The sequence below is a fragment of the Mytilus californianus genome, unplaced genomic scaffold (genome assembly GCF_021869535.1).
Source record: "Mytilus californianus isolate M0D057914Y unplaced genomic scaffold, xbMytCali1.0.p SCAF_5, whole genome shotgun sequence".
NCBI classification, from domain to species: Eukaryota; Metazoa; Mollusca; class Bivalvia; order Mytilida; family Mytilidae; genus Mytilus; species Mytilus californianus.
The window spans coordinates 4,431,059-4,456,477 of NW_026262701.1; the positions used below are offsets into that span (position 1 = coordinate 4,431,059).

Genomic DNA, 25,419 nt, shown 5'->3' on the forward strand with positions numbered 1-25,419 from the left:
TTCTGCAATGTACACTGTTCAGATTATTTTGGTGACCTTTTCCTTCCTTTCGTGTTATTTAAAAGCTGAATTAATATTAATAAGCAATGTACAATGTAAAGATTATTTTGGTGACCTTTTCCTTCCTTTCCTGTTATTTAAAAGCTGAATTAATAATCATCTTATTTTTCCATGCTGGTCTATTAAATATCCATTATTAGAATTAAGTTTTTAATTTACAGATTATTGGAAATTTACTCTTGATTCAATCTTCAAAACATATTTTAAAATTACAATGCCAAAAGGAAAGTGAAAGTAAATTTATATATCTATAAAACACGTTTTGATTGGTTTAAGTTTTTCATACAACCAGCCTTCACGATAAACTTTTGAGTCCACAAGCCCGAAGCTCAGTTTTTCGAAAATTTTAGTTGGATTCTGTTGGCTTGTAGAGAAAAAATTTACAAGCCTGAAAGCAATTTTACAAGCCAATGCTGTAGGACTTGTGGTTAAGCGTGAAGACTGTACAACTGTCATCTAGTCAATCAGAACACTTGAACATAATATGTATCATCTGTGTTCCTGTTTAAACAGAAGTCATGGATAACAGTATAGATTTTACAGGGAAACGATCTTTTTGCTGGCTTGATTCAAAGTCGCCACAGAAGAGTCACTCGCCACAAGGGCGAGCTCTATTGAATCTGGACTCGCCAAATACGATTCTTACTCGCATTTGGCGAGTTGGCGAGCGGATGTTTCACACACTGCTTTTACTTAATGATCAATGGATTGTTAAATTTGACAAGATTTTGCCATTTGAATAAATTTAATTTTGTAAGAAAACATCTCCATGAATTAAATTTCTTGTTTGACTTGATAAGCTAGTTTTTGCACTTATTACTGTTGCTTATTTAGTAAAGAGATAATAAGATAAGCAAGGTTTTTAACTTATAAGTATAATTAACTGACCTTTATTTCCTTTTTTCATATGTTTTTTTCATCCAGAAATTTTCTATTGCTATTTTTTGTGTTTTTGTCCACCCATAGGCTATCATTGATTTGTCAGATTTGTTTCCAGTATGAATGAAATTTTCTAAGAGGTACAGTTTTAAACGCAATAAAGATGATCTTTGTTTCACTTTTCCAATGTGTAAATTTTCAATATGCACATAACCCTGACACATATTTTGTTAACGTTATATGACGTATGTTGAAAAAAGAAAACAATGTCACTGTCAATGTGTGTAGGGGATCAAGAAGGGTTTTAGTTACTTTGAAATGGAAGTATCGTATGGAATTGTGAAAAACAACAATTTTTAATCACAATTTCATTCATATCTCTAAAAAGATCAGTATTTTAGAGAACTTTGATAACAGGTACAATGAAAAGAAGTTGAACATTCACTGTTTTAAACTAGAAACGCAGCCAAAACCAGCTACAAATTGACATGACTGGTGGTCACTAAAATTGTTGTATTACAGTAAACAATGATGGCTTCATAATTGTGTAGACATTTGAAATAGGTTACCCAATTTCATTTAAGATTTTTACCGTTCTTTTCCGTCTTTGGATACGCAAACGTCAAGTTATTTAAATTCGATGTTTTTGGCGAACAAAAAAGATGGCTGATAATTTTTAGAACGGTCAAGATAAAGAAATATTGCTCACAAAACCTACAAACTTTAAAAATCAATTATCATAAAAGCATGACAAGTTGAAAAAAATAGTTTAAACGTCGATTTTTTAGCCGATTAATTTCGCGGACTTTTTAACGTCACCGACAACTGTAGCGCCACCTAATTAATTCCCCCTGCTATTGTTGCTGATAGAGCTTGACGACAACGGACGTTTCCAAGGACTTGCTTTCCAACTGTTAAATGATTATACTTTGGCTAAACTGTTGGAAAATACTTACCACCAACTTTTGTAAGAAAAATATAAACAATAAACATTGGTTTATTCTTGTCTAAACTGTTTAACAATTGCATGTTACAGGATCAAAAGAACATGTCACTGTTTCCATCTATCAAGGGTACATATGCACATCAATACCTTTATGGATTGGATATGCCGCATCACATATAATGATCCTGATCTATTCATTCTATAAAGAAAGGCAGAACGTGACAGGACAACATCATGTTAATGTTTGTATGTATTTTAGTGATATATGATTATGCTAGATATTAATACCACTATTGGCATAATTGTAACATCTGATGCAGTGCAATATTGTTCCTTTCATTCATTAATTAAGTTAAATTATATACTAATGCAAGATGCTTTGGTCTTTCAGAATACCATTGAACCAAATATTTTTTCAAGTAGTAGTTTGTGAGTTGATTTCTGCATTTATTTCAGCTTTAAGCCTTCCCTATTAAGCAAATGCAAAACAGCGATTCGGATTCACCAAATTTACACAATATTGTTTTCATGTATTCTGTTGATATCAATGTCTATCGCATGCCTTTCTTTGCATTTATTTGTTAATGCATCAGCGCGAACACCGACTTGTTACAAGTGAGTCATAAGCTGGCTGTTAAAGCCTTAACTTTCAATGAGTTCTGTTATTTACAATTTTCTGTTTTGTTGATTTGTTGCTGTTTAATTTCAGTGTTCTTCGGTTTTGGTGATATGTTTTGGGTTTTTATTTATTATAAGAGTACATCATAGTCATATATAAGCTTATAAGCTTAAACATTATTAATGATACCATGTTGTTTAATATCATATAAGAAAATACATTACTTTCTTAAAAACTAATAGGAACTTTTTTTTGGGGGGGGGGATTTATTATCTGGGTCGTTTTCTTGGTATTGGCACGACTTCAAACTATGATCTGTGACAAACGTTCAAATATTTTTCGAATCATTTTCAATCCGGATAATCCCTATTTTTATCTATATAAGTGGACCTACAAAATTTATTAAATAAGCATACAAATCTTTCAGCCCAGAATAAGGTCTTAACTGTACAATAAGGAGTTAATAAATATTGAAACAACAAGTGTAAAGAAAACATTAATAAAAACAAATACTGTATCAAAGAATGATCGAATATACCGAAAGCACCGATCCTGATCATATTGGTTCATACCGTCTTACTCTCTTACATCGATGGTTATACTTTAAAGAAGATTTCATAGAGCAACGTCATAAAAAGTACTGGAAGAGAAGAAACTGAAAAAGCCTACAACAAACTTGATGTTCATAAAAAAAATTCCAGACACAAAGACTGAGCCATTATAGAATAATTATTAAAGTATTGAATCAGTTTATTAGATTTGGGGTATGATTTAAAGATTATTCCTAAACTTTATGAATAATCTTACCTTCGAAAGTTCTATGGACTCCATCATGATTTGGTTGACCTAAGATGACGACAAATATCGTCGACTTGTCTTAACCGCAATCCCGTTCTCTTTTCTCCGGACCGTGCAATTTACTAGATGTTTACTTCCATGTGCAACACAAAGGGTATCACATGCGGACCAGGAAATGATTATCATTGAGGGGCATGCATGCCCTATGTTCACCATCTGTTGGCGGGAATCGTGTTGCTCAATCTTTATGTTTCTGTGTAATGATCAGTTATTGTTGTTTGCCTTTTCGTCTTTTTGAATTTTTGCAATGGTGTTGTCTGTTGTTATTTATTATATTTATGAATGTCCCTTTTTAGCGACAAAAAATGGTGTGAAATAGCTGTTTATGGAATGTCAGTCCCTCGAGGGAATCATCAGCTCAGTAGTATAACAAACCTTTCTAAAAGTGTCCTTTATAAATTTATTTAGAAATTATATAGAAACTAAGGTTTCGGTTTTAACTCCCTCAGGCAAAGTTGACCTGAGATGGATTTTGCTATTACTTTACGTTCTTTTTGATCATATAGGTCATCAGATGCTTCGGTTCTTATACATCCTTGGCTTCCAGATATTCGACTTTGAATATTTATTAAAAGTTCCTTTAATAGGGAACTTGTTTTATTAAGTTATGTAGTGGTGAAGCACAGAAGTCTTAACTGTGAACAGAGAATAACTGACGTTCAATGTTCCTTCAAATAAACTGTTTTGTAGGAATACAGAATGAATATTTAAATTTTCTTATATCCATCCACAAAAAATATCTGCAACTGAAACGTGCAGCGATTATTTTCGTCAGCAACAGGAGATGGTTATAACGTTGTGACCGGTACTTTGAATGACAGATCAATATACCATGTTGTTCAAAAAAAATTTGCAACCGTTTCTTTAAGATATTAGTGGAAAATACAATTAGTCGAAGAAAGAAAGAAACTAGTGTAATGAAAAACTTTAACGTTAAAAAGGGGGCAGCAGATACAAAAGGGCAAAAACAAATCTATATCGAAGAAAAACCAACAACCCTATGGCAAACAAAAAACGACAAAAAGACAAACAAGTCTGCAAAACATTACATATACAGTAAAATTAAAGATTGAACCTTACTACATAGATATAGAAAGTTCACAAAAAACAAGCTAAAATAATCTATACTGGTTAGCTGTTAAACCACTGTCCCGAGTTGTTTAGGAAAAATATAAAGTAGACATAACTTAATCTGTAGTATTATTTATTTCATGTCCAATTGGATAGATACGATCAGAAAAGTAGCAGTATTTTTAATATCTTACGAGAGACACCATCTTCATAGCGTAATAACGACATTTCAAGCATCCTTATATTCTTCATTAGAAAGTCTCGTATGACAACTGGATTAAATGAATATAGTAACCAGTCTGCTATAAGAGGAGCTGTGTTGGTACCGTTAGAAACTTGATAAAATATTATGCTAAAGTCCTACTCATTGCATTTACGCTAAGCCTATCAAAACAATTCGCTGTTTCAGAATCTAATAGATTGTGGGTAATTTCTTTGTTCGTACTCCAAAATGAAAATTGGTTGAATTTCCATTGTTTAACTTATTTTCACAATGTTTTTGTGGGGAAGTTATGATGTAAGTATTTAAGGATACTATGACGATCTTCTTTTTTCCGTATAAAGCGTGTTACAATCTATTCATTTTTTTTTCTTTCAGGTTGTAAAAATGTCTTGACGAGAGAAATAAAATTAACCCGTCTTCAATCTGTAATACCGTTTGCTATCTTTCTCATACTACCGCTTCTCCTGATGAATATTCCGGGTATATGCAAAGGTATTGGTATCCTTTAAAAATTGCTTTGTTTTTACATAGGAAGGACGAAAGTCAAACTCGATCATTTATTCTGAAATAAGATTATAGCAGAATAATTTAATAAAATGCTTTTATGGATTGGAAAATTGAAGACTCCGACCATTTCGTTATTATCAGAAATTCAAATCGTATGATTTTAATACATAAAAATTCAAAATTCAATGTATAGATAAAAATTAGATGACTTTTATAACAACTACTCTGAAAGATGAAAAAACTGAAAAATAGAACTACAAGGTTACAATGTGTTAAAATGAACATTAATGTTAACGTAATGTCTGTTTCGAAATAATAACACAGCCAAGTAAAAGAGAGGCGAAGATACCAAAGGGATATTCAAACTCATACGTCGATGACAGACTGACAACACCATGGCAAAAAACGAAAAACGACGAAAACACAAACAACAGTACACAAATCACAACATAGAAAACTAAAAACTGAGCAACACGAACCCCATTAAACACCGGGGTGATCTCAGGTGCTCCAGAAGGGTAAGAATATCCTGCTCCACATGCGGCACTCGTCGTGTTGCTCATGTAAGTACAAACCTGGTGATAAGTCTTAATTTGGAAGGTCACATTCGAGGAAATAAGGACGGGATTGTGGTAACGACGATTGGAACATATCCGTCGTCATTCGTGAAACAGTAAATGAGAACTTATTAAACAGTGAGAAATTCTGTACAATCAGAGACAATTCAAACACACTTTAAATAATGTAAAAAAGAATCGAATGTCATTGAAATTCATCAAGCTATCGTTAGCCACAATAGTAACTGGTGAAAACGTTTTTTCTGCTATTTTATCTCAGGAAGCATGTTTTCTTGTCAAATCCCAGGTTATTTTCACAAATAATCAAGAGTAAGAAAAGGAAGTTTGATTTCGATGTATTGATTTAAATGTTCTTTTTTTCAATTTTTAATTGATTTTTTTATCAGTTATTGAATATTCATCTTTTCTCTCAAATGATACTTTGTGTTAATCATCTTTTCAATTCTATAAACTTCTATTAACAATTTTGTAATAATTTTTCTCATTAAATGTTTGTTATTTCAAATACCTTGGTACTTTTAAAATAAATTGATATCTTAAATGCACAAAAAATTCAACATTATCTAACAACGATTGAATTCCGTCATGTATATTTACGTAAAACAGTTTTCTGTTTGATTTCAGAGATAGAAGGCATTAAATTTTATGCAACTCTTAATATTAGTTTTACTGAAAATAATGAGAAAAAATTATAAGTGATTTCAATCTCGATCCTATGGATGAAGATTTGAGTTACACATTTTGTTTTTTTTAATTTTTTTTTATCTTTAAATAATGAAAAATTAAAATAATAACACTTCATTTCTCCCAATATGTTTATTTTCACCATAAACATTCAATCCTAGTAGAAAATATATATTGAAAGATATTTAACTTTTAATATTTTCACTTTATCGTTTAAAATTTAAATTAATGTTCATTATATAAATCAATGTGACTGCAGACCTTAAAAAAATGAAATAACGAAAAATACCAAACTCCAAGGAAAATTCAAAACGAAAAGTCCCTTATCAAATCGCAAAATCAAAAGCTCAAACACATCAATCGAATAGAAAACATATTTCTGTTGTGGTACAGGCATTTAGAAAATGGTGGATTAATTGAGTCATTTTTCATAAACCCTTTTATATTTTTAGGAAAATGGTGCATACTTGTTGGTCTTGTAGGTGTCATAATTGCTGGTGGCTTTAAATTATTACAAGGTAATAGTTATTTGATATGAATAATTTGTGTTGGACAATGGTTGAGATATCAAAGATTTGGGTTTAGGTTTAGTCGTACCTTATTTCCCACAACTATTATGTGAGAAAGTCTGTAAATAATCTAACATTCTGCATTTAAAACATTAAAGCTTAAAAACTCCATGTTTTTATCTACTGAGACCATTTTTGTTTGTTTAATTGCATTGAGGAGAACAATAGGAGTACATTTGTAGCTTCGGCGATCCCCTCTGCTCAGAAACTGAGTGTTAACATTATTTGGCGAGTTAAACTTATGGGAATAACTAATAAGCTATGATAAGATGAAAACAAAATCATCCTTTTTCCATGTTCAGTGATATAGTATTAAACTTCATTGTTGATATTAAAATCCGAGTTCAATTCTCATATTACCAGAAGGATAGACTGTGACACAACTGTATTATAATCTGAAATGTTCCAATCCGGCAGGAAAAAAACAAGCTAGATAGAAAAGTCATACGATGTCATTATCATTCGAGTTCAATCGATCTATTTTTTAATCGAGGCGATCTTTGTAATTATATAACATTATATTCGCGAACATAACATTCTACCTCACATATATACCCGCACACACTACATATTTTGTCCCACTGTTGTGGGTGTCCTTGTCGAATTAACAGAATGTATGTCTAGGTTAACAACATTCTTCATGAATATTTAACCTCGTGTATGTCTCATAGCGTAGGCTTTTGTGATAATGTTACTTGACCCTTATTTGTGTGTGTTTGTGTGTGGGAGGGGAATGTTATTATAATTATTCATTGTCAAGCGATAATTTGTTTCTTTATGAAAAGCAGAAACAGAATGCAACTTATAATTATTTCAGATAAATGTTGCAAAGACAAAAAAGAAAATTCTACATCAGCAGAAAGTAAGTTTACAAATATAATCTACAACCTAAAATCAATTATTTTTCATTTTCTAAAGACAATATACTGTTTGTAAATGAACAGGTACACATCCTAACAGCTTGTCTAAAAGTCGAAGGACACTTTAGATATCTTTGGTTTTTCAGATAGCAGATCAATTGCTTGATCTGTAGTTTTACCGATTAAGTATTGTATCCTACGCAGGGTTAGCAGGATACGTTTGCTCTGTATACCCAATGGTTCACGCTCATTTTGGAGTTAATAAGATTCCCGCAGATTTTGTGTGTCACCTTGATTTGTATCTTTTTAATCGATTCATAATTATTGAACATCGGTAAACTACAGTTGCCTAATCTAACATTGACCGACGATTCAAAAACTTTTGTTGCTAGTTTGTTTTGTTTTTTGTTTTTTGTTTATATTAAGGATGGAATTTGTCAAACATGAATAAACAGCTTAGATTATTCGAGCACTTACTTTCAGTCCGACTTTTCCTATTTTGTTTTTTGTGTTTGAAGTTTTTCTCACTCTGTTTTTATGAGCAGGATTTTGGCAAATTATTGTTTGTCTTTGTGGGTTTTTTTTTCTGGCCATCGCTTTGTATGTCTTTCTTCAACTTATGCTTTAAAGGACCTACTTGATATAATTTATATATATCATGATATAATACGTATTTAAATGATAAATTGTGACTAAATGTTTAGTTAATGAATATTGTAGTTGCAGGTTGTCATGCCAATATGCATTGTTAAGGGTATAGCTGTTCAGTGGATCCGATTTCGGTTTTGATTTTCTCAAGAGTAACTATATTTGGTTTTCCAATTTTTGGGTATCGAGTGTACGTCTTTTTAGTATCTGTTTTTATCAATGCTTTGGTCTCGAGTGTACGTCTTTTTAGTATCTGTTTTTATCAATGCTTGGGTCTTGAGTGTACGTCTTTTTAGTATCGGTTTTTATCAATGCTTGGGTTTCGAGTGTACGTCTTTTTAGTACAATTTGTATCTGTTTTTATCAATGCTTGGGTCTCAAGTGTACGTCTTTTTTATGTATTTATATTTTACTTAATGTGTAATTTATCGAGAAAGTGAATACTATATACAACATGTACTATAAACTTCAAAAACTTTGTATCGGCATCATTGTCAATTTACTATCAACTACAAAAATATTGTTGTGTCTTTGTCAATTTTACTATCAACTACAACACATTTTGTTTGTTGACGTCTTTGGTAGATTTATTTGTATGCTTGTTTGAATTTTTAGTCAGTTGTGTTGTATGTCTGTGATCTATCTTTACACAGTTTTGACTGCTGGATCATAATTATTGTCACATTAATCTGTTCTATCAGTTTGGGTTGCTTATATAAAAATAGAAATAAGGAGAAGTGGTAGGATTGCCAATGAGACAACTATCCACCAAGGTTCAAATGATGTGGATGTAAGCAATTATAGGATACTGTACGGCCTTAAACAATGAGAAAAACCCATACCGTATAAACGACTGTAAATGGACCCGACTTGAAAAATATATAACAATTCAATTGAGAAAACAAACGGCATAATTTATAACAAAATAATTTACGAAAAACAAGTATGACAGACATGAACCAACAACAACCACTGAATTACAGGCTCCTGACTTTGGACAGCCAAATACATAATGTGGCGGTGTTAAACATGTTTGTGGGCGCCCAACACTCTCAATAACCTGGGACAGTAGTTTAACTGCACAACTTATGAACACACCATAAAAATCAGTTGAAAAAGGGTTAAACTCATCAGATTGATACAAAGCAATAAAACAAGAAACAAAAGCACAGAACGGACGGGGTAGGGTATTTATAAATCCCCACAACAAAAAAGACACTAAATAAAGACCTTGGAGTACTCGAAGTTACTTATAGCTATTTCAAAGACAAAAAACTGATAAAAAAAATTATGTATCTAAGACTAAAATATCAATCAGTACACATCCAACATCCAATGGATTTAGTGTAAAGACGTCATTAACAGTCAAAGAAAAACATGACCTTGTGCAATGCCAAATTACAGGTATTGACTTATTGTAGAACCGTGAATGTGCATATGTATATAACAATAATATTTAGTTTGTTTTGATTTAATGATAACAAACTCAACATTTATACCAATAAAAACAATATTTAAAGCTCTAATTACAGTGTTCAATGATATGTTACCTTTTAGCATAAGTTTATTTAAAGGATCGATAAGTTTACCCGGATCGTATCTAAATTTCCGTGCTAGTTAAACCCTATCTCGGTAAAAATTAGGATGTGTTATTATACCTCAGTATGTATTTTCTTTATAAAATTATAGACGAATACATTAACTATTTACGAAATTGTCTGAAAAAGACTATTAACCGCTTAATAGTTTCAAACTATATTTGGAAAATGTCTGTACTAAGTCTGGAATATGACAGTTGTTTTTCACTCGTTCCGTTGGTTAATAACGTTTAATTTTTCAACTTTTATGTATTTCCCCTTTTTCTTTTATACTTAATTCTACAACTTAATCAGTTCCATGCATGGTCACCATCAAGTATTAATGTTCGATACGATGTGTGTGTGTTTGAATGAAAGACATTTTTTACTTACAATGCCTAAAAAAAACTTCGTATTTGCACGTTTTTTGTCTTATTCCATATCATCGTATTTGTAAATAGTTTGTAGTAGTATATCGAATTACAAACGTAAAGCAGGTGATATTAGCCCTGTCGACGCATCTGGTCTCGCTCCGTTTGAGCACCTGCAGTTTCCTCATTTATTCCCTTGGTTTGGGCATTCAAAATGGATTTTAGAGTTTTGAGGTCCGTGAACTAGTGTTGCTTCTTAGATTACATCTGTTTATTCTTCATCAAATTTGAGTGTATCCGAAATTTGTATAGACATCATGCAAGGATAGATAATTTGGCGTTCTTCCAATCTACTTGTAGTTTTTATAACTCATATATATATAGAATAATTATGAATATAATATGTGTTTTCAGCCGTGTATCACCTTCACTGGTGATCCGATGGATGGATGGATCTGTCGTAGAGTTAAGTGTTTAGACGTACTTATCAAAATAATTATTTCTGTGACTGTATCTTACGATCCTTTACGATAGATATTTAGCTAATCTGCAATCAATTCCATCTTCATGCCAAATATATCATGTACTGTGTTACAACTCTAGATTCTACTGACGAGGAAAGGTAACACTAGGCCACCGAAAGCTGAATTATTAGTTTAGTATAGGTGACCGAGTGGTCTAGAGCGATGGACACAGTGCAGACGGTGTTGTTTCGACATCCTAATAGCATGAGTTCGAATCCCGGCGAGGGAAGAACAAAAATTTGCTTCCGCAAATTTGTAGATTTAACATTGTTGTGCTGATATTTAGAATAATTATATATATATATATATATATATATATATATATGTAGGACTCTAATGTGCGATGGTACTCTAAAGTGCGATGGTCACGCTAAAGTGCGATGGTATACGCTAAAGTGCGATGTTGTCAAACGCTAAAGTGCGATGGTATGACACGCTAAAGTGCGATGGTATAGCACGCTAAAGTGCACGCGATGGTGTAACAGGAATGGGGTTCAGGCAATGGTTTTCGTTTGTTTCTGTGTTCCTACTATTGTAGTTTTTCGTTTATTATTATGTTTATTCATCAAGCCGTTGTCTTTCTCTTTTTATTTGGTTTACACTGGACATTGTGTGGCCCTATGTATATATAATAAATAGTTTGCTATGCGGCGTAGGCTAAGGCTCCATGTTAAAGGCCGTAGTTATTAGTTGCATATATAAACGACATTTGGTCTTAAGTATATATGTGTCTCATTTTTTTATTCAAAGTACGATAGTTGTCAAAAAAAGTGTAATGGGTACATTGCGATGATATCCAATGTTCCGCGTTTAAGGCCATGCGGTAACCTATAGTTGCTTACATTAATGACATTTGGTCTATCTAGTCGTTAGGTTACTGTCTAGTTGACGTATATCTATACCTTTAACAGAAATAACGAACCATATTGTAAAAAATGTTTTATAGAATGATTCCATTAGAAAGTAAAAAGAAGACTTTATTTCACGCAAGTTCATAACATCAGTTCTGATTACAAACATAGAAGCTGCTAAATTAAAATTGAACGAATTTAATTCCTCAACATCCAAGTGAGCCATCTCCAGAATCTCCTTTTCCTCTTACGTTAAATTATATTTTGTAACCTTAACATGAATAGTAGAAATACTAAAATTATTTCAGAATAAATGATCAAATGATCATGCATATGGTCGTCCTGTATATGCATGTGATATTTGCCACTTTACGTTCAACAAGCAACAATAAGTTTATATTACTTTATCAATTAATTTTACCGAACTACTGAAAAATATGGTTTTCAAAGTGTTTCATACACATCGTCACTATTAAGGTAATCCGCTTTTTCATTTTTGTTGATTTCCATTGTTGTCGGGTATTGAGCCATCGGACTTTAGCGTCTTCCATTTAATAACACAGACCATCGTACTTTAGCTTTAACTTATATATATATATAAACAAGTTTAAATTGAAAACAACGTTCAAACCTATGATTGCGTTGGATAAAAACCGCAATTTTTATACGTGTGCATGCAAAACAAATTTCTTGTTAGAGGGGTCTATATATATATATATATATATATATATATATATATATATATATATATATATATATGAAATTAAATTAAGTTATGATTTTAGATACATTACAGACCTTCTAAATTCAAACTGACCACACGCACGATACACGCACGCACGATACACGCACGGTGAATGCACGATACACGCACGGTGAATGCACGATACACGATACACGCACGATGAGCGATGAGCGTTACACGGAGGATTAACGAAAAATGAATGATGAATGATGAACGCACGATACACGCACGATGCACGATGAATGATGAACACACGATACACGCACGATACAAGCACGGTGAATGGTTCATTGACGAATGAACGATAAGCGCTTAATACACGGTTCTCAAAGCCATTTTATTTGGAATTGCATTTAAAATTGATGTATGATAATGAAAATCTATAAGGGTATACAAATTTTAGATATCTCGCTTTCTGTGTTGATTGGTCGACAGTTTTACTAAAGACTCCATGTATTAAATAAATTAATTGTAGTATAGTATTTCCAATATCAATGAGTGTTGTCAAATTATAAAACTCATCGATTTTATAATTCTACTTAATATAAATAATTTATAAATTGCTACGTTTTAAAGAGCGGCGATTCCAGCCATTTTTAAAAAGAGGGTTCTCAACCCAGGATAAAAGGGGTGGTTTTAACCATATGTTCCCATTCAAATGCATTGACCCCCTTCTTTTTATCTGCCTAAATTTGTAACCTTAACTAATTAATTATCATATGTTTACGTTCCGAAATTTAGGAAATATTTGTATGTTTCGAAGTTTAGTATGATGTCCATTATCACTGAACTAAAATTCATTTTTGTTTAGGGACCAGCTGAAAAACGCCTTCGGTGCGGGATTTTCTACCCATTGGTGGCCTTCGACTGTTTTCTGCCTGTACGTCTAAACACTGCTAAGGACTTATAATATGCCACTAAGGACTAGAAAGGACGTGTTACTTGTACTCTGTTTTCATACTATGGTAGAGATAGATAGATTTTTATTACATAAATTCCAATTTTTAAAGAAAAAGAATCACCATTAAATGAGTAGTTGAACAATATTTGGAACGTGCCGGTTTTTCCTTGATATTGCCGAAAATCAGTGATCCGACTGACACGAGCGAACTTACATAACAACTGATTAAACAATCATAATATCTTTTTTTTTTACTTAAGTTACAATGTTCCTTATATTATCAGAATCGTATGAGTTAATTTTGAGCAAAATATATAATTTGTCAGAAAAATCTGATTCGTACAAATTAATTAGCTAAGAAAATGAAATTTACCAAATAATGAGAAAATTTAAACATTTGTAATACCAAATACTTCATAATATACTTCTGAAACGACTTTTCGTCCTGAATATGCATGAAATTTTTGCCACTGGACGTTTAAACAACCACTGAATAATCAATCAATCAAATTTTGCTCTCAGTAAAAATGAATTAAACAATATAAGCCACAATTGTATCCATCACTTGGTGTCTGTTGTTTGTTTGTACAGTAAACATACTGAATCTATTATATTCCTTATACAATTTCAAGTATGTAATAAAATTCATACATATTTTCAAACATCCTGGCACTTCAAATTTCTAGGAGGTGAGATTCTCGGGGTTTTACCTGAAACTCTTTGGGAAATGCATTTTTTAATTCCAATTCCAATTCCAAACTGTAAAAGATATACCAAGGTTTTTTAAAATGCATTTCTAATTTGATAAGAAGATTTGAAAAAAAAACGATCTCAATGGTAGTTGAAATTATTCAGCACTTAACAATTTTCTATATTTTACATTTAATCATAAACCGATGAATATTAAATGATTTTTAAAAAATTAAAAAAAATATTTTTATTCTAATATATCTAAATATCTGGGTTATTTTCTTATCCAAATAATTATTTTTTCATTTTTTTAAGGAAAAAGTGTTATCAGTTATTGCCCCCTCATTTTAGACATGCCATTTTGCTTGATACATTGTAGCTTTAATACACAGGATTAACGTCATACTGGGGGAGGGTCAGTTACTTACTTACTTACTTGACTTAATCCACTTCGTCCCATGGGGGACATAGGGCGACCACAGTAGCTTTCCATCTTTTCCTGTCCTTGGCTAGTTTCTTTGCTTCACCCCATGTTTTCCCAATTTTCTGTAGATCAGATGTAAGATCTCTGCGCCAGGTGGATTTTGGTCGCCCTCTTTTACGATGACCCTGAGGATTCCAATCTAACGCCTGTCTAGTTACATTTGTGTTGTTTTTACGTAAAGTGTGTCCAATCCATTTCCATCTGCGTGTTGTTATCGTTCTTTCTATTGGTTCTTGTCTTGTCCTTTTCCACAATTCTTTGTTGCTAATGGTGTTTGGCCACTTGATTCCAATGATGTTTCTTAGACACCTGTTTATGAAAACTTGTAATGTTTTTGTAGATGCAGCTGTTAGTCTCCAAGTTTCTGACCCATAGAGAAGTATAGATTTTACATTTGAGTTGAAGATCCTGATTTTGGTGTTTGTTCTAAGTGCTTTGCTCCTCCAGACTGGTTTAAGGATAGCAAAGGCTTGTTGAGCTTTTCTTTTTCTTGATTGGATGTCTTCATCTGTCCCTCCTGATGTACTGATGACACTTCCAAGATATGTAAACTCTCGGACATCTTCAATTTCAGCATCTCTCACTTTGGTTTTGTTAAGTTGGTTTGCGTTTACCCTCATAGATTTTGTCTTTTTCGAATTGATGTATAGTCCTACTTGTTTTGCCGTTGTTTCAAGGTTGGTTGCTTGGTTTTGTGAGTCTTCAAGGCGATGGGAAAGCTGGCAGATATCGTCTGCAAAGTCAAGGTCTTCGAGGCATGACTGTAATGTCCATTTAATACCTAGAGGAGTGTTGTATGATTTCCGACTCACCCAATCTATAACTATCAGAAAAAGGAGAGGGGAAAGTAAACATCCTTGTCTGACACCGGTTGATACAGGAAATGGATCTGTCAGAGTCTCTGCATGGCTCACTTGACATGTAAAACCGTCATAGAGCTGTTGGATGACGGATATGATTTTTTCAGGTATTCCATAATATCTAAGGATGTTCCACAGTACTTGATGGTCTATACTATCAAAGGCCCTCTCGAAATCTACAAATGTTAGGTATAGGGATGTCTGCCACTCAATGGTTTGCTCAATGATGATTCTTAATGTGGCAATTTGGTCAATACATGATCTCTCTTGTCTGAAACCGGCCTGTTCATCTCTCAGTAACTTATCAACTTCTTTCTTTAACCTCTGTAGGATGATGTGACATAGGACTTTGCTAGGAATGGAAAGCAAAATAATACCTCTCCAGTTGCTACAGATTGATTTGTCACCTTTCTTTGGTAGTTTAATAAGGATTCCTTTACGCCAGTCATCAGGTATATGTTCGTCATTCCATATTTTGTTTAGTAGTTGATGAAGTTTATCAATACAGATGTTATCCATTGCCTTTATAGCTTCAGGGGGTATGTTGTCAATTCCTCCTGCTTTTCCATTCTTTAGTTGTTTTATTGCAGCATTTACCTCTGCTTTAGTTATATCTCCTGTCTTGATATTCAGGACCTGTCTCCCTTTTATGTCAGGTGGGTCAATTGGAGGGGGTCTGTTTAGCACTTCTTCAAAATGATCTTTCCATCGTTTTTATTGTTCTTTAATTTTGGTAATAACATTGCCATTTTTATCTTTTACTGTAGCGTTTGAGTTGGATCTTCTGCCACTTAGTTGTTTAGTTGTGTTGTAGAGAGATTTTATGTCTCCTTTGCTACACGCAATTTCTGCTTCTTGTGCTAGTTGTTCAACATAGTCTCTTTTGTCATGTTTACAGTTCTTCACTTCTTTGTCTTTCTCTCTATAAAGGTCTTGTGTTTGTCTTTTCTGTTGTCTTGTGGTGGTATTTAAGACTTTTTCTTTGGCTTTTCTCCTTTCTTCAACCTTAACCCATGTATTATGTGACATCCAGTTTTTGCGTTTATACTGCATATATCCTAATGTTTCCTCGCATGTTTCTAGAATTACATTTTTTGTCTGCTCCCATGTGTTGTTAATATCATTGTTCTCTATATCAAGGTCACTTATAGCTGAGAATCTGTTTTGAAGAGATATTTGAAATTCTTCTCTTATGTTTGGTATTTTAAGCTTCCCAACGTTAAACTTTCTTCTTTTGACAACTGTTTTTTTTTGGGCTAAAAGTTTCATCTTTATTGACCCTATAACTAGATGATGGTCTGATGCTGCATCTGCTCCTCTTTTTACCCTTACATCTTGCAGTGATGACCTCCATCTCTGAGAAATAGTTATGTGGTCTATTTGGTTTTCTGCATTTCCTGCTGGTGACACCCAGGTTACCTTATGGCAATTCTTGTGTTTGAAGAGTGTTCCTCCTATGACAAGGTTGTTGGTAGCACAGAGGTCTGCAAATAGTTCACCATTTTCGTTCATTTTTCCTATCCCATGAGGACCGATTTCTCTCTCCCATCCCTTTCTTTCTGATCCAACCTTAGCATTTAGGTCACCCATAAGTACCAATAGGTCCCTTTTTGGTACTTTTTCTATAGTTGTTTGTAATGAGTGGTAGAAGTCTTCCTTTTCACAGTCATCTGCACCATTGGTTGGGGCGTATACTTGTATCACGGTGGTTTTTTGGAAACGTGAGTTAAAGCGTGCTGTGATAATTCTTGGTGAGATGGGATTCCACTCTATCAGAGCTGTTTTAGATCTTTTTGTTATTAGAAATCCAACTCCCTTTTCATGTGGGTCATTTTGTTTGGTGTTTCCGGAATATATAATTGTGTGGCCTGTATTCAAATTTGTCATGCCTGATGTGTTCCATCTAACTTCGCTTAGTCCTAGAATTTCAATCTTGTATCTATTCATCTCTTTTGCTACTTGTGGGTCAGTTAAGCTGCTACTTATGCTATTAGTATATCTGGAACAGCTTTCCCATTCGGAGCATCTTTCGCCTCACGCTTACTATGTGTGTCATATATGTGCATAGGTATGTAATCATGGTATTCCACATATTTAATTCCCAGTAGTTTAAATGGTGTATCCATGGCAACAAGCTGGTTTTATTTGCAATAAAGTATTGCAAAAGGGGGTGCGAAGATGTCACATATGTCCCCAAAATTTGTTTACAAGTAGAATCTCAATCCCTTGAATTGATACCTTTTCTGAAACTGTGTACATAGATCTACCAAGAGATCAAATAAAAATCATACCTCTTCCGTTTTATTTTTTTGTAAAATTGGGACAAAAAGTTCGTGTGAAAAAAAAGGGTTTGTAAACATAACAACAATTTCTGGACCTATCGGCGGTCGGGATATGAAAATACGGACAATCAAACAAAAAGTAGCCCATAAAACATTTAAAAAATAATATTGATGTTCCTATAAATCCACTTTAACGGCTTAATTAGTCATCAGCTGTCTAAAACTGAATTTTATTGCACAATAACTTTCATATTTGAAAAATTCGCCATGGCCAAACTGCGAAACCACAATCCTAACTGTGTATTGCTGCCGTATCTATATTGTCCAAAGTACCGAAGTCACTACATATTCCATTTTTCCAGGTTACCGTGTTGGTTGTTATCAGTTAAAACGACGAGAAACACTAGTCAATCAGTAATTGCTTCATTTCCGAAACACATAAGTTCAGCCCAGTTTTCTCGTTTGCTTGGTGCTCAATTTGAAGGTTTTTTTTATATTGGATTGTGTCGACTGTTATTTGTGTTTTCGTATTTTTATTTCATAATGGTGTCTGTATTTCTTTTGCATTTTAATTTCCCCTTTGTAACGTATTGCTTTCTTTTTCAAATGTATAAGAACAATAAATCAATATAGTTTATGATTTCCCCAAGGATAACACATCAAACGAGAGAAAACACTTAGTTGACATTAATATTCAGTAGAAAATCCAGTAATTTATCTATATATTCTATAGAAAAAACTTCGAATGAATATAAAAGCCAATTATTTCTTCCGTTCCCCAAAATATTTTTTTTAAAATGAAAGCCCAAAAATAGAAATATGATTACTAAACCATGAAGTGCAAGATACATTTTAAATAAAACATTAGAGGTAACGAATCAGAACTTGGAAATCGAATGTTAGTATTTTCCCTATCGTATTACAAGAAAATAAAGCGTTTTGTTCCTGATAAAATAAAACTACCACATCGCATGACAAGGTTCAACTAAAAAGTAAAAAATACAGTGGAAAGTAATGTTTAAAAGAGGTACTTGGTTCTAATTACTTTGATTTAATTTCTTTTATATTCTATTTTCTGAACAGACATAGTTGAATCGGAAGATACAGAAGATCCAGAAAATAACTTTGTATAAGTTGATTGCTGTGGTATTGCGAGACGAAAAGATGTGAATGAGTATTTGACAGATTTTGAAAAGAAAGATGTTTACTACCTTTGTACCAACGATCAAATTTTGAAATTCTATTACGACAAAAGCAAAAAACTAGAAATGTCTCAACACTAAAACACATAAAAAACGCTACCCCCAGACCTTGTGGAACCTCTTTTATCTTTGGAAGGTTAAGCAGAATCTGCTCCAAATCTAGTAATTACACCCGTCATATTATTCATGGAAAGTGCAATTTCGGTGATTTCCTGATTCCGGGATTGCAGCAACGACAATTTCTGAGAAACAGATATTCAATAACGGTAAACCGACTCGTGTTGGCTTCCGTATTTTTTTAAAGGAATGACTTAAACTTTACTATTTCGAACCATTGATTAGATATGACGTTATTAAGGACACTTATGTAATTTTTGTATCCAGTACAGTAAAGCAAGGTCAAGTTTTTCGTCTCCGGTTGAAATTTCGAAGGAACATAGAACAGACCTATGCTTGTTCATGATTTCCTCTTTTTGCAGTATCGTGCTATTATATGCTACGGAATAATGACTAAAGTGTCTACACTTTGTAAAACTAGGTACATATTTTGTTACATCACCGATACATTTCAATGGTATTTAAAATGTTATTAAAAACTAAAGAAGATACTAAGAATGCACTCAAAATCAAACAATTAAAGAAAAAAAAACAGTTTACATAAAAACAAGAATAAAACACGAAACTAAAAACAGCCGTCAACAAAGCAATACAGAAGAATCTAAAGATTGAACAACATGAACTTGGTATACTAGTATCCTCAAGGGTTGCAAAGGGTACACAGTTAATGTTTTATTAATGACAACCGTCAACAGGAACGGTGAAACACAGAAACCAATGATGATCAATATCTTATTATTGATGTTGTAATGTTTATGCCCTTTGGGGCCCATAATTGGAAATAAAATATCTTATCTTATACATGAACTAAACATTTATTAATATCATCTGCAAAAAACAGTTACTCCGATTCGAATTAGTTATGTAACTCGAAAATAATTATCCCAAAAAATATTAGTGATAGTATATGTTATATGCATATATATATATATGCTTTTTATTTTTGTTTTAATGTATTGCATTTGTCTCCCCTTGACAATGATATATTCAACATCTCTTTTCTGACCGTTATATTTGATAATGTTCGATGTCTTTTACGAACAAATACGTATCGTTAGGGGTGGTGGCCAAATCCTTCACTAACAGTTGAACTTCTCTCATTTATGCCAAAGCCATAAAAGATCAATATGATCATGGTGATAAATCCCATATTCATAAAAGAAGCATACTAACTATAGCTTTGTACAGATAAGGTGATGTGTTATGATAGCCAGATATAATAAGTCACCGCATGGCTGACAAAACCCATACCACATAGCAAGATGTATCTAGACTGTGATAGAAAATATATTTCTTGATATTTATACTGTAGATTATATTAATTTTTCTCATAGAAATTGTGTTATGAATTAGCAACAAAAAATTTAGTTATGTTATCATTGAGCAGAATTAAAAAATACAATGTGCATTATCGTCTTTTTTCTATGTAAATAGAACTATTTCAAAATTGCATATCAAAATGCATCGTGTTTGATAATGTGTTATTCTATCTTCATATTTAAGCCCCCATCACACTAGACCAAGACCATGAAGATCCCACTTCGATCTATAAAAATAAGATAGCGGTGAGATCGTGGTATGGTCGGCATGAATATTTAATATTTATAGTTTTCACGTTCATACTACAACCTTGCTATGATGAGAACCTGCTACGATTCCGCTACGACAGTAACACGTTCTAGTTACGATCTTGTCATGCTCTTTTTTTTTTTTTTTAACAACATAATTATTTTATTCATCAAATATTGCTTGTTACATAAATCATCAAGATTCCAAGCTTCTCTTGACGTACCCTGTTATGATCCACTGACTACCCAGGGAATAGTCAGCTGATTAGATTAATTGACATACATTTTGTTTACAAAACATTATAATAACAATACTAGAAACATTATTCACTGATTATGTTCCTTTTAATTGTTAGTAACATTGGACTTATTGTCTTATGTCCATTAATATTGGTGTCTACTCTCTTAGTGTATTCATTGACAAAAATTCTGTAGACGTCTATGTTTTTTGTTTTCTGCTCAGATACATAGTATGACTTATATATTGAAAAACTAAGTATTGTAATTAAAAAATTTATTGAGTAATACTTGTTGTCTGTGATTTTGTATCCAAATATCAGGTGTTGTAGTTTTATTAAAAAATCTATATTACTCCTTTTTAAGAGATCGTATATTTGCTGCCAAAATCTTGTCAAATAAGAACAATTGAAAAAATAGTGATCACTGTAATCTTCTTCTATGTTACAAAAATTACACATATCATTATTAGTTATTTTCCATTGTAATAAAAGCTTTTTTGTTGGTACAATAAACTGTAGTAATTTCCATCTGAATATTTTTAATTTATTTTCAGTTAAATATTTAAAAATAAAGTATATAGTGAATTCATATTTGGAGCTTCTTGCATTGGTAGAATTTTAAGCCACCTGTTTATCCCTACTGACGGTTCTTTTTTACTATTCACTAGCGAATCATATAACATTTTATTTGAAAAACATGTAGTCTCAAAATAACGATCTTTCCATGTGATCTTATTTCTCTTGACATTAACTGTACTTTGAACAGAATTTTCTTGTTTAACTATGTGAATCCAATTTTGTGGAATAGCATGTTTCAATATATGAAATTCTGCAATCCAGTTTACCTTACACTTTAATTTGTTCAAAATATATTTTTCTGATAATGACATAGTGTCATCTAAAATGTCATTTAAGTATATCATACCACTCTTAATCCAGTTTTCAAAGAAAATTGGTTTATTATGAAATGTAATAAATTTATTCCCCCATATTGTCTGCTTTCTTATATCAAAATATGTATCTGGTTGTTTTGTTTGCCCACCCCCAGTCAAAATCCAGGACTATATTACTTCTCTATAAAATTCTGGAACACATTTAAAATATTCTAAATGTTTTATATCATCTAAATTCATATTAAATATAAATAAAATATTATTAGACACCTTTAGATATTTAAAATGTATAAGCTTCCAGTTGGCAAATTTACCATGTCTATAGAATCTATAAAATTCTACCGTAAGTCCATCAAGACCTGGAGATTTATTTAATTTCATTTTAAAGATACCATGTGTGCATTCCTCTACTGTAATTTTCCCATCGCATATTAGTTTATCATTTTCATCCACTTTATTTTCTAATTTTGTATCGCTGATATATTGTTCTGTTAAATCTTTGTTTAAACTTTTTTTATTATACAAGTTTTCATAATAATCTTTTATTTTGTTTAAAAGTTTCTCTTGATCCGAAATTATTTCCCCCTTATCTCCCATTAGCTTACTTATCGATTTTTTTACTTGTCTTTTTTTTTCTAACCCAAGAAAATAAGAATTATTTTTTTCACCAAACTCTACCCATTTTTCTCTAGATCTCACTTGAGCTCCTTTCGCTTTTTCTTCATATATCTTATTTAGCTCTTCTTCAATATCATTTATTTCTTTTTCTATTTCATTGTCATCTATAGTCGTCTCGTCCATTAATTTAATTTTTTCTTCCAAGTCTTTTCCAAAGTACATCTTCGCCCCTTGGTTAACTTTGCTTTATTTTTACAATAATTTGTGGTTACTTCCCTTACCGCAATTTTAAAACCATCCCATAATAATCTACAATCTAGTGTTTCCTTTTCGAAAATATATTTATCTATCAAATTATTAATCAGTTCTTGGTAATCTTTGTCTTGCAAAACTGAATTATTTATTTTCCAATACCCATTGCCCCTTTCTGATACCCCTGGCTTAAATTTTAGAAATACACTTTGGTGGTCAGTAGACCGAATAACAGCCGGTTTGATTTTACAAAATTCTACAAGAGGTAAAAAATCTGACCCCATAAAAATCATGTCAATCCTACTAGCTTGTGACCTATCTCTTCTTCTCCATGTGAATTGCTGTTTACTTTCATTTAAGTTTCTCCAAACATCTGACAGTTTGTTAGAATATAGCAAAGTACTCTCGACCAATGAAATTGTAGGATTGGATGCCTCTTAATTGTGAAGAATGAATGTAAATCATATTCTTAGTAAGGGATTATCCTATTATTTGGGTCTATTTACAGTTCAAAACAAAGAGTTTCTATAAATGAGTTACAACTGCCCCGAAGCACATTTATCAGATTGAAAGGATTTATCACAGAGTGATTAAAACTGACTAAAAGTTGAATTGTGAAACAAACAAAAATCTCAAAATAAGTTGAAGTTTACTGGTGCAGTAAAATTGGTACCGTGAATGTTATTATGAAAATATCAATAACTTCAAATTACTATAAAATTAAACAATACCAAAGCAATGCAAAAAAATAGGAAAAAAATCTTTCAGATAAAAAATAACCTAAATCTTTAGCTTTCCAAAACTTTGATTACTTGATCAGCGGTTGGGGAGAATAGTTATTTCCAATACATGTATTCCGATAAAAAAAAAAAACAGGAATTTAGTTTTGAACATATTAAAAACTTTTAAGTGCATTATTTTTGAACATTTCCCTGACATAATGAAACAGTATTTGATGTAAAAAGCCGGACCAAATTATTGGTTGTGAAATAAAATTTAGTTGTAACTCAAATGTATAAATTGATTTAAACTGTAAATAAAAAAAGGATAATTCCTCACTAAAATATTACATGATTTACATTCATACTCACAATCAGGAAACATACAATTCCTACCTTTTCTTTCTACTTTTGTGTCACCTAATATCTATAACGCATTTTTTTTTAAATATTTCCCAAATGATAAGAAAGTCCTCACATCACTAAAACTAATCCATAAATGACATGCCGAAAAGGGAAGTCATGCATCAATTATAAACATTGTACTGACAATGAAACTAATTGATATCATTTGAGCCTTGAGGAGCACTTTACAATATTCTAAGTTTGTAAGAGAATGATAATCCCTTACTTCATGATAAGTACTCGCTAACGCTCGTACTTATTCATGAAGAAAGGGATTATCATTCTCTTACATATACTTAGATTTAATCAAGTTTTTTAAACCGTTTACGGGTTGAGTAAATTTACATGGACGTATAGATTTTCTATCAATTGGTTTAATTGTCTCATTAAAATCGCCCCCAAGTATTGGTATTCCTAGACCGTGTTCCTTCAAATTTTCACTGACCTTTTTGAAAAAAGAATTTCTAGATGATTTACAGTTAGGTGCATATACACTAATAAATGTAAAAATTGAGTTATTTATCTGCACGTTGATAAGTACTAATCTTCCGTCACTATCAATAAATTTATTTATAAGTTCGTAGCTTAGTGATTTTTTAATTAAAATAGCTACACCCCCTACTAGCCGTAGTACCATGACTACAATAAGTATCATATTCCGTTTTATTATTTATTTCCCTTTCAATAATTTCATCAAAATGTGTTTCTTGTAAAAAACTTATAACGCTTTTTTGAGCCGTAACCCATTCTATAACTCTATTTCTTTTTTCCCTTGAACTAATTCCGTTAACATTGAGACTACATAGATTAATTGTATTTGTAAATGTCATAGTTAATAATATATGAATTATAATTATATTCAAGTTTCAACACACAACACAAAGTTAAAATTTTATAACACTCAGCGACATTTAATACAATTATGTCTCTGTAACACTTAATTGATACACAATTGAGATACATATTCATTACTTTAGTTAATACATAGTTGTTACACATATTTTTACAACCTATATAATAATTACTTTTCACCTGGTGTGACTTTAAACCAATTGTTCCGCTATTGAACCTCGTGTAAGTTTTGTGTATTTTAAAACACAGTGTAATTATTTTTGGATCGTTTGATGGTGTAGTAATTAACGTATGATAGTTGAATAATTCAGAATTAGATATCTGTGTTTGAATGAAAAATACTATCATGTAAATATCTGTTAAATTGACAGCATGTACTCGATTCGATTGAAAGGTGGAAAATTTAATGCCGTTCGTGTTCTTTAACTTCTTACGGTTAAGCGTAACTTGTTCGTTACCTGTTTGATTGTACAGAAGTTTCTTTTTTGGATATAGAACTCTGCATGAACCAGACATAAAACATATAACAATGTGGATTTGCTTCGATATATTCTGAACCGTGGAGAATTTCTTCTGATTTACGCTACTAGCATGGTTTTTCAATTCAATACAATGGAAATAGTCAGGTGTTATATTGTATATATCTGTACTTGGTTTATACTTTGTGCATTTTTTTTCTGAATGAAAAGTATACTGTTGTGGACAAATACATACTGTTGGACTATTTACGTACTCTACAGGTAAGTAGTTATTTTGTTCTATCGTAT

At 32.0% G+C, this 25,419-nt stretch overlaps 1 protein-coding gene across 1 annotated transcript in view; it reads left to right on the forward strand.

Moving 5' to 3' along the window:
* Positions 1-21,441, forward strand: part of LOC127702535 (uncharacterized) — a 67,310-nt gene extending 45,869 nt beyond the window's left edge. Inside the window, exons 4-8 of the mRNA XM_052206779.1 lie at positions 1,976-2,131; positions 5,032-5,148; positions 6,878-6,943; positions 7,812-7,856; positions 18,871-21,441. Of these exons, the coding sequence (XP_052062739.1) occupies positions 1,976-2,131; positions 5,032-5,148; positions 6,878-6,943; positions 7,812-7,856; positions 18,871-18,920 (434 nt within the window). The 3' untranslated portion in view covers positions 18,921-21,441. The remainder of the gene's footprint in view (positions 1-1,975; positions 2,132-5,031; positions 5,149-6,877; positions 6,944-7,811; positions 7,857-18,870) is intronic.
* The last annotated feature ends 3,978 nt before the right edge of the window (positions 21,442-25,419 follow it).